A 15,122-nucleotide genomic window follows, 5' to 3' on the forward strand; every position below is an offset into this window, starting at 1 on the left:
GATAGAGAAAACCCCTGTAACTGAACTCCTATGAATGCCGTCAATCAAGGGTACAGGCTCTTGGTTTGGCTAACCAACTTCCATGACTTCTGAAATCTGCATTCTTTAACAGACACACACACACACACACACACACACACACACACGCACACACGTGAACTGCTGCAGGAACTCTGCAAGTCAGGCAGTGTCTAAGGAGAAGAATTAACAGTCAATGTTTTGGGCCAGGACCCTTCATTAGGGCCAAATGATGAAGGGCCAAAACATTCCTCTCCATAGATGCTGCCTGACCTGCTGAGTTCCTCCAACATCTAGTATTTTTACAAATTTTTTAACAGGCTTCATCCACATCACATGGGCAGCCAGCTCCACATTGTATGAAAAAAATTATCCTTACAGCACACCAGAGTGACAAGGATAAGAGCAGTAGCAAAGGCATGGCTGGGTCTGGTGCTGATGTTGGAGCTAATCTTTAATCTTTTTGCCTCTTGACTTCTGTGCTACATGTCTGTGTTTGCACGTTGAGTCATTTTGACCCTGTCTGTTCTTTCCGTGTTGCGTGCTTGGGACTCAGCTTTGCTTGTGTTGTTTCCTTTTGATGTAAGTGCAACTTGTGTTTGAGTCTTGCCTGTTTCCAATCATTCTTTTGGTTGGGATAATCTTCAGCATATTATAATCTAGTTCTATCCGTCAAGATAATCTTAACGAAGAGCCAGTGGTAATTTGAATCCATGCATTTACGTGGTTGTTCCTGAACTCTTCCCTCAGCCCAGAGAAATAAGTAAGTGGACTGTCAGATTTCAGCCATAGTTCCCCATGTGGCTAGGGTCATATATACATACTCTGGGTTCCCAGGCATCGTTGGTCTTTCTTGTTCTTTGCAATCTGCTGAATATCTACACACACCAAAAGGAGTATGGATTCCACTCCAGGATGTTATTCCCACCACAGCCTTGAACTTTTAAGTCCATCTGAAAGTATATGAACCGGAATCAGCACCAGGTTTATTACCACTGACATATTTTGTGAAATTTATTGTTTTGTGGCAGCAGTGCAATAAAAACTACTATAGGTTACAGTGAGTAATATATAAAAAATATAAATAGTGCAAAAAGAGAGCAAAAAGTTTAAGGTCCATTCAGAAATCTGATGGTGGCTGGGAAAAAATGTTCCTAAAATGTTGAGTGATGTAGACACACTGGGTTGGCAGATGATTGATCATTATGTCACTCCATCAAAACTCTGTTGCAAAAGTCCAACAAACCGTAGTTTGCCTTATGGGTAGTGTTCTTTGTCTCCTGAGGCTTGCTGGAAGGCAAGAAGGATATGGAATCAGGGCTCACCCGCATGGTCATTTTTTGGAGGGGCAGTGAGGGAGGGGGGTGAGGGACAAGGTGACATTGTTTGCTGATGTGGTGGTTGGGGAAAAAGGGACCAGGGGATGGGAGTGGAATGGGGCTTAAGGAAATCAGCTGACAGGAGGAATCACAGATTAACTGGGTGAGGGCCTGAACGGTGGTGATGAAGCATAGTTTTTATACAGGGAGTGATGGTCACCTAGATGAGTACTTTACTTGCCTTGCTGGACTCCCGGTTCAGGGGTCAGACCACGTTGCCCAAACAAAGAGCAGTCCAAAGACACACTGTGGTCTAAGTTCTCCTGCCATGGTTGAAAAGGGATGTGGCAGGAGGATGATGCCGTTCTAGAGGGACTCACAATGGGGAAATTGTGTTGGATTTGCAGAAATGGCCAAATTTAGGAAGTGTCCAGTCAAGACTGAGTGTGCAAAGTGTCATGCCTCATGTTTCCCGTTTGGAAAGTGTTCTTCCCACTTTTCATCTCCTGTGGCTGGCTGGAGGGCAAGAGGGACACTTTTCATTCATAGACAAATTGATTTTCAATTATGCAATTGAATTTCCAAGATAAATGTTATAATTTCAAATTGATTAGGAATCTGTACTCCATCACCTACTCCATCTCACTATTCCACCTCCTAAGGGGAATCTACATTCTCTAACATTTTAATGTGTGGGCAACAAACGGACCAGATCAAAGCTTTGAAGTACTATCACATCCTGAAAGGAACAATTAAACCACTAACGGGAGGAGGCAGCTGCGAGATGAACCCTTTCCTTGATGTTGGGGCCCAGCATGAGATGTATTCATTAGTGCCTCTTTGCTAATCCATCTCTACCTCCCCTGAGATCCTTCTATCACAGAAGCTAGTCTTCAGCCAATTCAAGTCACACCAGCTGATATCAAAAAAAGAAGGGATTACTGCTTATGGCAAAATATGGATCAAACAAGCGGGACCTCTAGTTAAGGTGTGCCATTACTACATGAGATTGATGATTGCCCACACTCCTTTATCAAGCAAAAGTGAAGTGATGGGAAGTGTCTAGTGTTACCAAGCGGAGCGTATCTCCCAGTAATCTGTTCACTATTTTGATTTCACCTGACTTTTATTTTACTAGGCCAACTCAGCTCCAGACCTCATCATAGCCTTGGTCTGAATGTGGACCAATGAGCTGAATTACAATGAAGGGGTAGGAATGATTGTTGTTGCAATCAAGGGAGCATTAGATCCCACAGTGACTTCAAGGAGTCCTGGTACAACTGAAGACAAGGTACTTCAACTGGGTGGCAGTCATACCTCACACAGTGGAAGATGGAAATTGTTGGAGGTCAATCATCCCAACACCAGGACATTACTACGTGAATTCCTCAAGACAGTGTCCTCACCCTACCATCAATGACTTTCCTTCCATCATTTTGTGAGGCCATCTACTAGTGATGTCACAATGTCCAGTTCTATTTCAATCCTCAGAAAATAGATCCAGATAAGCCTGCATTGAGCAAGGCCCAAACATCATTCAGTTAATGACTAATACGAGGAAAGTAAAATTCATGCCTCAAACTTACTGACCACTGACTTCCTTCATCAAGACAGAGTTTAACAACTTACCCTCACCATTACCAGCATGCCTGTAACTATCAGCATCCTAGAGATTCACCTTTGACCAGAACCTCATGTGGACAGGCACACAAGTGATTCAAAAAAGGGGTTAGGTCAGAGGCTGATTATCGGAATCAGGTTTATTTTCACTGTGTATGTCATGAAATTTGTTTTTTCTGTGCAGTGGTACAGTGCAAATCAAAAATAATTACAATTAGTAACAAAAAATATATATAGTGCAAATCAAAATAGTGAGATAATACTCATATATTTGATGGTAGGGGGAGAAATCCGTTTCTAAAATGCTGAGTGTGGGTCTTCAGACTCCTATACCACCTCCTTGAAGGTAGTAACAAGAAGAAGGCATGTTCTAGATGGTGAAGGGCTTTAATAATGGATGCAACCTTCTTGAGCCAGTGCCTTTTAAAGATGTCTTTGATGGTGGGGAGATATCCTGAGGTCAATGAGGCACCTTCTGAACTCCTGAGGTCTTTTCTACAAGTCACAAATTGGATTGAATAAAAACAATAGGAATTCTGCAGATGCTGGAAATTCAAGCAACACACATCAAAGTTGCTGGTGAACGCAGCAGGCCAAGCAGCATCTATAGGAAGAGGCGCAGTCGACGTTTCAGGCCGAGACCCTTCGTCAGGACTAGTCCTGATGAAGGGTCTCGGCCTGAAACGTCGACTGCGCCTCTTCCTATAGATGCTAATTGGCCTGCTGCGTTCACCAGCAACTTTGATGTGTGTTGCTTGGATTGAATAATCTGTGATTGTTTAGATTGGAGCAGCTCCAACACCTAACGTCATCCAAGACAACACATGCACCCAGAACCTTCATTCCATGCACCACTATGGTAAGGCCGCATCACCGGTAAAATTCACTGCGCTCACTTGCCTAGGCTGCCTCTTAATTGTGTCTGAGGAGATGGGCAGCAGAGGCATAGGAAACCCACACCCTGGACATTCATCTCCAAGTTACACACCTTCCTGACTTGGAAATACCTCACACTTTCTGGATCTAAATCCTTGGATACCCTTCTCAGCAGGATTGTAGGCGTTCCTTCATCTGAGGGTACTGCATCGAATAAAGGAGACATCTCATCACCACCTTCTCAAGGGCAATTAGGGATGAGAAATAAATGCTGGCCTTCCCAAGGGCTGGTGCATCTATAAATAACATCTAAAAATCAACTTCGTATTTTGTCAGGATGTGGTTCTGAATTGATATTGTGTACATGACTGCTGGGTGTTATTGAGGGTGGCTGTGGAAACTATAACACTCCATACCCAGTGAGACAAACTAATTGGCATTAGAAATGTTGACTTATTTTGCTCCATATTGTGTGAGTATCACCTGGGGATTTGTGATGTGCTGTTATTTTAAGCTTAAGTGTGACCTGCAATCTGAAGGTGAGTGTAAGAAACCTTATATCCCCAGACTGGTATCTCTCTCTTTAGTGGGAGGGCTTTTACTGTGTAGGATTTAAGGCACCATGGAGTTCAGCAGAAAAGAGTAAAATACAGCAACAAGTTGATTCCTTGGCAAGTTGGCAATGCAGGGGAATTCATGATACCAAGCTATCCACAACCATATCCTTGGTGAGAAACCAGTCGCTGCTTCACTAGGAGAGGATAAAAGTAATCAAGTACTGTGCACATTTTAGTTACTCTGGCCCCTGACATTGTCACAGAAATCACGTTATAATCTCAAGCAACAAACAACCTTCTGAAGGAACTCAGCAGGGCAAGCGGCATCTATTGGAATTGCAAATGTTTTGGGACCTAACTCTGCAGCAGAAACCCTGTCCTGATCACAAAGGAGAAAATCTGCAGATGCTGGAAATCAGAGCAGCACACGCAAAATGCTGGAGGAACACTGCGGCATCTATGAAGAAAAGTACAGTCGACGTTTCGAGCCGAAATCTACTCCTCAGCTTTTTCTCTCCAGTCCTGCCGAAGGGTTTTGGCCTGAAATGTCAAGTATACTTTTTTCCATAGATGCTGCCTGGTCTGCTGAGTTGCTCCAGCATTTTGTGTCTGTTGCCCTGTCCTGATTTAGGGTTTTGACAGAAACGTTGACAATTGCTTTCCTCCCTCAGATGCTACTCGACCCGCTAAGCTCCTCCAGCTGATTATTCGTTGCTCACATTCTCAAGTATCTGGTTAACTACTTGCAGGTTTCAGAAGTTGCTGACATACAAAAATTCTTATTTCCAAATTTTAGATATTTCCGTCTAAAGGATCCTGCTCTTCTTTTCCCAGGTTATAACTTTGGATCACTTCAATTCTGCATGTAAATAGACTGAAATCAGTATCACGGCTACTGGTTCTTTCTGAAGGCATGGTCGATCACTCTGCAGATGTGATTCCTAATCTGACCAAAGCACTGGGCAGTTTAAATTTCTGTACTTAATTAAATCTGGAGTCAAAGTTTTGTGTCAGTCACAGTGATTGTTAAACAGCCAAATTGCTTTGAAAGCTCATGGGGTTCAGTTATGTCATTCACTGAAGGATCAAGCATCAACTTTATTCACCAGATAAATTTACATGTATTAGTAGTATACTGCAGTGTGTTAATCAGAGCATGATATGCAACAAAAACAACAACATTGAACAATTATAAAGAATAAAAACTTATATAAAAAATAAAGCTAAAGGTTGAAGGATGGATATGGAATAAAAATAGAATAATGTAATAGGAAATTTGTCATCCTCTTGTGCCCTGGCTTATTGCTCCAGAACTCACAGCGATGTGATTAACTTGAACAGAATTGGATGAAGAGGCCTTGCAATTCGGGGACATTGAGGGATGGGAGCCAAATGCCAGCCTTACCAGTGGTGCCAACGTACTATGAATGGCATCTGTTCAGAGACAAAACTTGTACTTTCTTGTAATTTCCAAATTGGCCTCTAATGAGGTTTAATGAGAAATAATGATTAACCAAGAGGGTGGGTTATTAATGAGATATATGTTGACCAGTTGTAACCAGTATTTGGTTGTTTGCTTTCTTGCTCTTGGAGTCTCTGTCTTTATTGATTTACTGTGTTCATCTCTGGATTTTCAAAACTGAGTTCCCCGCCAGCCTCCATCATTGTGTTGGCAATGGGTGCATCTGAAGCATGGCTGTCTGTAGAAAGAGAGCATGCAGTTCTGTGAGCCTGGTCACAGCATATAATCTAAATCATTTCCCCCTGATACTTTGACCCGATGCCTTCATGCTGGGTGAGCAGCAATCACTGCTGAATCTTTAAGGGTGTGTGCTGATTTCTGACAGTCCAGTCATATTTCTCACTCTTAATGGGCTTTTTGTGGGTATGTCTTCAGTACTTAAGTGCAAACCTTATGGTGTTATTCAAAGAGTTGTATCAGGTGTTTGGTGGATATATATCTGAATTTTTACTGGTGCAGAAGAAATTTATCACCTGCCTTTCTTCACAGCTCCCTGCATGTTGCCTTCATTCATGATAATGAGTGCCCCCATAGGTCTTTACAAACTAGTGGGATCTTGGAGCTGCAGGGAAAACCATTGTTGATGAACAAAGACTCTCCGAAGAGTCCCTGTGTCCTGACTTCCTTCAACATTCTGTGTTCTACTGAGCGGAGGAGGGTAGTAAATGTGCAAACGTACATCTTGGACAGCAAAATAATCAAAATTAATATCTCCTGCCAACCTATCTGACCTGTATTAACACTTCAAAGTAATCCTTTCCCAATACAGTAGTATGCAGAGTGACTGGAGGCCCCCACATCATGGGGAAGTGTTAAATGCGTGTACAAGTGTGATTAACCAGTTCATGTCCGGAACCAATCTCAGCCAATGGTGAGGAGGTAACTGCAGGTTGTGCACCAATGGTTTCCTTCCTTGCTGAACTCCTGTCAGCCAATGGTTTCCTTCCTATTTGAGTTCCTTTCAGTCATCCCTACTAGATACTACAGAGGCTTTAGCAAGATTCCTGTGGAGTGGGCTTGGCTGTTGAAGCCACAAAAGAATTTTAAAAATGAGAAAAATTGAGTGCAAACATGGACTCAGGTCTTTGATATATTGTGCATTACATTATCCATGACCATTTCTTTCTGCACTAAGTAAGGAAATATGTTTGAGGAAATATTTCCTGTTGTTGCTCATGAAGATGTTCTGTGTGATTGAAGATGTTTATGTAAGGTCTTTTCGACATTCATAATGATGATGAAGAATGTGTAACATTTTCTGAATAATCAATTACCTCCACAATACTTCAAATGTGCTTCCATCTTCTAGTTACACAGATTCTCACAACTTATCAATGTCTTATTGAATTATAATGTGGTCATTGGGCTCCATACATTTCTGCTGACTTGCTCTAAACCCTGAGATAATTGAATGAAAAAGTGGAAGGAGAGCTTGACTTTAATTGCTGATTGAATGGCTATCATACAACACAAAAATAAACCAAAGCACCATAGTAGATTATCCTGGGGATCGTAACCCCAAATGTTCGTTTTCTTTTGGCAACATTTCCCTATCAATCCCAGTCGTGCACATGCCATTAAACTCCTGGCCTGATGGTTCATTCTGTTCCTTTTGGAATCTGTATCTCTGTACTTATGAATGCAAATTTGCCATCTCTCTAACTTAAATTTGAGCTACCTGGTATTTCTCCCAGAATCAGATTTATTGTCACTGACATATGCCATGATATTTGTTGTTTTGTGGCAGCAGTACAGCTCAATATGTAAAAAATATATATACTAAATTATAATAAGAAGTATAAAATGATTTTAAAAAGTGCAAAAGAGGACTAGTGTTTATGGTCTGTTCAGAAATCTGATGGCAGAAGGGAAAAAGCTCTTCCTGAAATATTGAGTGTCTGTCTTCAGGCTCCTTTACCTCCTTATGGCAGCAAATCAGAAGAGAGCATGCCCAGGATGGGAAGGATCCTTAACGATGGATGCTGCCTTCTTGAGGCTTCACCCTTTGAAGATGTCCTTGATGGTAGGAAGGCTGGTGCCCATGATAGAGCTGGCTGAGTCCACAGCCTTCTACAGCCTTTTATGATCATCTGCAAAGGAGCCTCCATACCAGATGGTGACTGGAGAGAGGACAACTTGATTTTTTAACTGTTTTAATTGATCAGGCTGCTGTACAGCTGTACCATATTTAAAATATGGACGTTATAGTACAAAAGCATGGGGAGAGCGTTGCGGAGACAACAAGCTGAAGTAAGGCAGGTAGTTTTGGTTTCCCTACTTAAACCATGATACATTCGCATTGGCTGCAGTTCAGGAAAGGTCCACCAGAAAAAAACCCATCGATCAATTCTTTGGATGAAGGGATTGATGTTTGAGTAAATGTTGAGAAAATTGGACTAATGGAGTTCAGAAGAATGAGGAGTATGATAAGTGTTAGATTGTAAGAGGATTTATCAAGATAGATGCAAGAAAAGGTTTTCCCTGAGGGGAGAGTCCAGAGATAGGGTCACAGGTTCTGAGTCAGGAGGTCACCCATTTAAGATGAAATTGAAAAGGAATTTCTTCCTTGGGGATTGAGAATTGTTTTAATTCTCCACCCTAGAGGTATGTAGAAACTGAATCATTGAGTGTATTTAAAATGGATTTTTAAGTTTTAAGGGAAACAAAGTTCATGGGCAGCTGCAAGGAGAGTGGAGTTGAGTCCATTGATCAGATCTGGCTTGCTGAAGGAGTATTGAAGGACCGTACTCATGTTCTTATAGCCAGAGTTCCAGCTGTTGTTGTTGCTCGAGGGTCTTTGAAACCTACAGATGTGAAATATCATGCAATATAATGCTGTATCTAAGCATATTATTAAGAATATAAGCAGTTAAATGAAAAACAGCCAACAATAAAAGCAGGAGTAATCCATTTAGCCCCTTGAGAATGGTGATACTTCAACAAAATCATAACCTTCTCTGCTGCCATGAAGAGCCCAAGCTCGGTTTGGAGGAGCAACACCTTGCATTCCTCTGAGTAGCTTCTAACGGTTAGAGGCTACTCAGATGGAATATAAAGTGTTGCTCCTCCGACCTGTCTAACCTGATGGCATGAACATTGATTTCTCCAACTTCCAGTAATTTCTCCCCATCCTTCTCTTTTTTTCTATTCTCCATTTTGCTTACCCTCTCGCCCCTCCACTTCTCCTCACCTGCGCACCACCTCCGTTTGGTTCCCCTCCTCCTTTCCATTCTTCCACAGTTCACTGCCCTCTCCTAACAGATTAACAACTTCTGCCTTTACCTCTTCCACCTGACCGCTCCCAGCTTCTTACTTCGTCCCCCTCCCCCACCCACCCTCCTTCCCCTTCATGTGGTCTCCCTTATCACCTGCCAGCTTATACTTCCCCTCACCCCACCTTCTTATTCTAGCTTCACCCCCCTTCCTCTCCTGTTAAATGGTCTTGGCTTTTATCAGGAATGGATGCTGCTCGACTTGCTGAGTTCCTCCAGCATTTCGTGTGTGTTGCCTACCTTCTCCATAACTTTCGGTGCCATTACTAATCTCCAGCGTGGTTCAGACAGTTGCCTAAGCAGCACTTGAGCAGTTTACAGGTTAAAAGCAAGAGTCCGGGGTAAATCATGGGTCAACACAGCCACCTCTTGTGATTTATCTGCAGATGTTGGGTTACCCAGCCTGACTGTAAGAAGCCATGGCTGTGGCTGTAGTTTGTCTGACCAAGGCAAGTTAGGGCCTGGATCGTACTTCCCAAGGGCAATAGTAGCAGGAAGCACAAGTTGCAGGCTGCAATCTGAAAGTAAGTGTGGGCTTGTTAACTCCACATCTTGTCTTTAGCTGCTGGAGTCGAGAGCAGTCTCTCCTTCAGTACACAAACATGAGAGTAATGCAGGGGGTTAGGAGTAGGCCACTCAGCCCCTCAATCCTATCCCACCATTCAATTCAATCATGATTGATCTGCCTCAGGTCTCAACTCCTGGGCCAATTCCCATGACCCTCAATCCCGAGTCTTTAAAAAAAAAATCTACCACCTCTTTTGATACCCCCGTTGAGCCAGTATCCATCGGAGGCCTAGAATTCTAAGATTCACTGCCCTCCTGGAGCAGCAATTTCAAAATGACTGACCCTTTTTCTTGCAATTGTATCCCCCTGTCTGAGACTTTCCCACAAGCAGAATCATTTCTACATTTACTGTGTTGTAACCCCTTTGGATCCTAGATGTTTCAATAAGATCTCCCTTCATCTAAATACCAAATAATACAGGTCTATAATTCGGCCTTTTATTATCAGACATTTATCTCTGGATCATGATAAATCTCTTCTAGACTGCCTTCAATGCTACTATTTCCTTTCTCAAATAATGGTGCTTGGGATCCAGGTGTAGAGTTGCCATAGTAACAACCTTCTGTATTTTAAACCCCTTACCATAAAAGACTATTTGCCACTGGGCTTCTCCATTACTTCCTGCACTCCTACTTTGCTTGTTTCACGTAAAGAATTCCCAGACCCTGCTATTCCCTGCTTATTATCTGTCATTTATCGTTGGTTCTTCGTCACCTTCTGGCCCCTGTCTCACCTCTCCCTCTGTCCTTCCTCTCCACATTCAGCCTTGAGGCAGGGTCTTGACCGGAAACATCAGCAATCTCTTTTCCCTACAGATGTTGCTTGAACTGCCAAAATTGTTTGTTCCCTCTATAATCTTCTTATTTGCAGCCTCTCTCCATTTAGACTACTTCAGCTGAAATAACTTGATCTTGCATTTTCCTCTGTTACCCCATTCAATAAGTTTTCGCCAGATCACTGGCCTGTCTAAATGGTGCTGCACTGTCTAGATATCCGATATCCTCATTACACAGGGCTTGATGTTCCCGTTGCATGCGGCCCGATGTCCCCATCACACACGGCGTGATGTCCCCGTTCTCATCCCGATATCCCCTTCGCATGCGGCCAGATATCCCTGTCACAGCATGCTTTCTTACCTATTTTCATGTTATAAGTAAATGGGTCAGAATCTCACAGCCTGATCAGTCATAGAATTCACAGCACCTGGAGTAACTCCGTAACCTAGAGTCTTAAAGAGTCTCTTAAATATCCCTAATGCATCAGCCTCTGCCACCACCCCTGACAATGCAGTTCATGTACTCATCACTCTGTGTAAAACAAACCTACCTCTGATATTTCTCCAGTAATACCTTCCTCCACACACCTTCAGTCACTGGTATTAGTCATTGCTGCCCTGGGAAACAGACGCTGGCTTCTATCAATGCCGGTTATAAAGTTATACACCTCTATAACAGGCATTGACAGAAGTTGAGTGTAGTGGTAGTAGGAGTAATGTACAATAGACCAGTAAATCTGTTTCTCAGGCAATACCAAATCTTGAGGATGCTGGACTGGCTGAGGTTTCCTGTGTAGATTCTCCCCTGGTTACAGCAAGGTTCTCAAATGATTTACAAATTGGAAATGTGGTCTCGAAGTTATGTCTGCAGACCCTCATCATGCAGCAGATCCATTCCACTGGTGTCCGCAATGCTCACTCGTATGCAGCCTGAATGTAAGTGAGGTGTTTGTAATCTGGAGACATCCTGTGCTTTGAGCTGATACCCTCTGGTGTTTCGAAGGGGTGTCTTGTTGGTGTAAGAAGGGGCTGAGCAGGATGGAAGCTGAGAAGATATTTCCCTTCATGAGGGAATCTGGAACTCATGGGCTTCGTTTAAGAAATAAGAGTTAACCTGCCAAGATTGAAATGCAGAATGTTTCTCCCCCCTGGAGAGTTGAGAATTGGCACTCAAGGCCGAACGAGATGGAGTTCCAGGGAAACCGAGGACGATAGGAATTGGAGAAGTGGAGCCAAAACCAAGATCAGATCACCAATCTGCTGCTGGAGCAAACTTGATGGGACAAGTGGCCAACTCCTGCTCTTAATGACCCTCAGCTGTAGCACCGTCTCATTCCATCCACAGAGTTCCCACCCTTATGAATTGAGCTCAAGCCACCAAATGAGCTTTAAGGTATAACGTTTCCAAATATTCAAGTTTGCCTATGGACTTTAAATTTCGGGTGCCAGTTGTCCCAGTAGCTATTGGGATTACAGAATGAGGGCCTTCAATGTCCAGCTGCATGTGCAGGAGGTAAGAATTGCTTTTTCAAAACACCATTTGAAGTGGATTTGAGGTTGTTTGCTTCCATTTCTATTGCCTTTCTGTGAATCCGCGACTCTGCCTGTCTGGGCCAGGGACTGGAGGTTGGAGGCTGGGTATCTGTGAGTCTGCCAAGAACTGGTGGCCAGAGGCCTGGAAGTGGCTCATCCATATGTATGTGTGTGTGTGTGTGTGTGTGTGTGTGTGTGTGTGTGTGTGTGTGTGTGTCTGTGTGTGTGTGTGAGAGAGAGAGAGCAAAAGGGTGTGAGGATGGGAAATGGGCTTGCTTTACAGTCGTATTGTTGTTGCTGTTGCCTATGTTGTCCTGCTGAACATGGTGAGCATGCTATATTGGCGCCAAAATGTGTAGTGACACTTGCAGGCTGAGCCCAGCACATCCTTAGGTTAACACAATGCATTTCACTGTACGTTTCGAAGTATGTCTAATAAGTAAATTAATCTGAATCTTTGACCGCATGTTGGCCTGTCCAAGAGAAAAGTGAATGCAGCCAATTTGAATTATGAGGTAAATTTGCATTCACTTCCTTTTGTATGTTGCAATTTTGTGTTTTCTCTGCTTCTTCTCTCACAGATGTCCCTCCCCCTCTGTCAGAACACCATTTTGTTTCCTCAACAGTAGGTGCTTTAATAAGAATGAACAGATATTTTGACCTTAGCTGCAGCATCAAGTGTTGACCTGATCTGCTTTTCATTCCAACAGGCACATAGTGGTGTGTGGGCACATCACCCTGGAGAGTGTGTCCAACTTTCTAAAAGACTTCTTGCACAAAGACAGGGATGATGTGAATGTAGAAATTGTCTTTCTGCACAAGTAAGTAACGGCTCTGATTTACATCTGAATACCAACGTGCACTAGAAACTTGGAACTCTCTTCCGCAAACAGCAGTCGGTGCCAGGTCCATTGTTAATACTGTTTCTGAGGTGGAATGATTTTTGTTAATCAATGGTTTAAAAAGGGTTATGGAAACAACGCAGATATTTGAATTAGGGCCAGGATCAGCCATGGTCCTAGTGATTGATGGAGTTAAGGAGCTAAATGGCTCTGTGTTTCCACAGACCAAAACATTGCCTGATTTTTCCTCATCCGGAGGACAGATTTAGAACATAAAATGTACAGCCCAGAAACAGGCCCTTTGGCCCTCACGTTAGGTCAGACTAATTAATGATCCTTAATTACATTCGGCCGATACAATGTTCATATATCTCCATTCTCTGTACGTTTACATGCTGTTAAGAGTCTCTTAAATGCCTCTATCATATCCGGCTACTGACAAAGAATTCTACACACCCACCACTGTCAGTGTAAAAACTCTTGCTGCATGTACCCCCCTTTAATCTTCCCCCTCTCACTTTAAATGCATGCCCTCTTGTATTAGGCACTTTGACCCTGGAATAAAGATGCTGACGGTCTCCTCTATCTTTGCCCCTCGTCATTTCAAAAGCCTCCAACAGGTCTCCCTTCAGCCTTCGCTGCTCCAGAAAAAAATAACCCAAGTTTGTTCAACCTCTCCCTGGAGCTCCTGCTCTCTCATCCAGGCAGCTTCCTGGTAAACCTCTTCTCAACCCACTCCAAGCCTCCAGATCTTCCCTCTAGTGGGGATGACCTGAATGGAATGGGCTACCTCACATGCGACCTGATCACAGATTTATAAAGCTGCAACGTAGCTTCCTGAATCTTGAACTAGGTGCCTCAGCCAATGAAGGCAATCATGCCGTGTGCCTTCGTGCCTTCTTTGCCGCTCCGTCAACTTGCATGGATACTTCCAGGGACCTATACACTTGAGCCCTAAGATCCATCTGTACGTCAAACATTTCAGAATCAGAATCAGGTTTATTATCACTGGCATGTGACGTGAAATTTGTTAACTTAGCAGCAGCAGTTCAATGCAATACATAATCTAGCAGAGAGAGAAAAAAAATAAAATATAATCATAGGTAAACAAGTAAATCAATTACGTATATTGAATAGATTTTTTAAATGTGCAAAAACAGAAATACTGTATATTAAATAAAGTGAGCTAGTGTCCAAAGCTTCAATGTCCATGTAGGAATCGGATAGCAGAGAAGAAGAAGCTGTTCCTGAATTGCTGAGTGTGTACCTTCAGGCTTCTGTACCTCCTACCTGATGGTAACAGTGAGAAAAGGGCATGTCCTGGGTGCTGGGGGTCCTTAATAATGGACGCTGCCTTTCTGAGACACCGCTCCCTAAAATGTCCTGGGTACTTTGTAGGCTAGTACCCAAGATGGAGCTGACTAGATTTACAACCTTCTACAGCTTCTGTGCAGTAAGCCCTCCATACCAGACAGTGATGCAGCCTGTAAAATGTGTGAGTTTAAATATAGAAGGGAGGGATGGAGAGCATCCTAAATCCAGGAGAGCAGAGCAGCCTCTCTGCGGCTCACTTAGAATCTTCTGACCCATAGAGACCCCTTTTTTGAAAATAAGGACTTTTTTTGCCCAACATTTACAGATACAAGGTGACCAATAAAAAACCGGATTGCCCATTTAGCTCTGGTTGGAGAGTCAGTCAATATCGAGTCCTAGAGCACAGAAACAGGCCCTTCAGCCGATTAGGTCTGTGCTGACTGCCAGCTATTTTCATTATTTATTATTGTTTTGCTATTGTCGCATGGACCAAGATACAATGAAAAGCTTGTATTTTGTCCTGTTCGTACAGATAAGATGATTACACAACGCATTGAACTAGAATAAGGTAGAACAGTAACAATGCAGAATAAAATGTAAAAGCTACTGAAAGTGTGCTGGACAGGTAAACAATAAAGTGCAAAATCATATTGAGGCTGATTATATTAGATCTAATCTAACTCAGGTCATTCTTGTCACTTCCCACCAACACCACCCTTCCTGACAGAGTCTCTCTCTCTCACCTTCTTACTTGGGGCAATTTCAGTGGGCAGTTCATATGCCAACCTGCACGTCTCTGGGATGTGGGAGGAAACCAGAGCACTCGGGAGAAACCCCCATGCTGTCACCATGAGAACATGCAAACTCCACACAGAAAGTGTTCGAGGTCAGGTCTTGAACCCGGAT

General features: G+C 43.1%; 1 protein-coding gene across 5 annotated transcripts in view; it reads left to right on the top strand.

The window, feature by feature from the left end:
• kcnma1a (potassium large conductance calcium-activated channel, subfamily M, alpha member 1a) overlaps window positions 1-15,122 on the top strand; it is a 960,366-nt gene that overhangs the window by 665,598 nt on the left and 279,646 nt on the right. For all 5 annotated transcript variants that reach the window (XM_063070509.1, XM_063070506.1, XM_063070507.1 and 2 more), the window contains exon 10: window positions 12,771-12,881. In XM_063070509.1, the coding sequence (XP_062926579.1) occupies window positions 12,771-12,881 (111 nt within the window). The remainder of the gene's footprint in view (window positions 1-12,770; window positions 12,882-15,122) is intronic.

The sequence above is a fragment of the Mobula hypostoma genome, chromosome 18, assembly GCF_963921235.1.
Source record: "Mobula hypostoma chromosome 18, sMobHyp1.1, whole genome shotgun sequence".
NCBI classification, from domain to species: Eukaryota; Metazoa; Chordata; class Chondrichthyes; order Myliobatiformes; family Myliobatidae; genus Mobula; species Mobula hypostoma.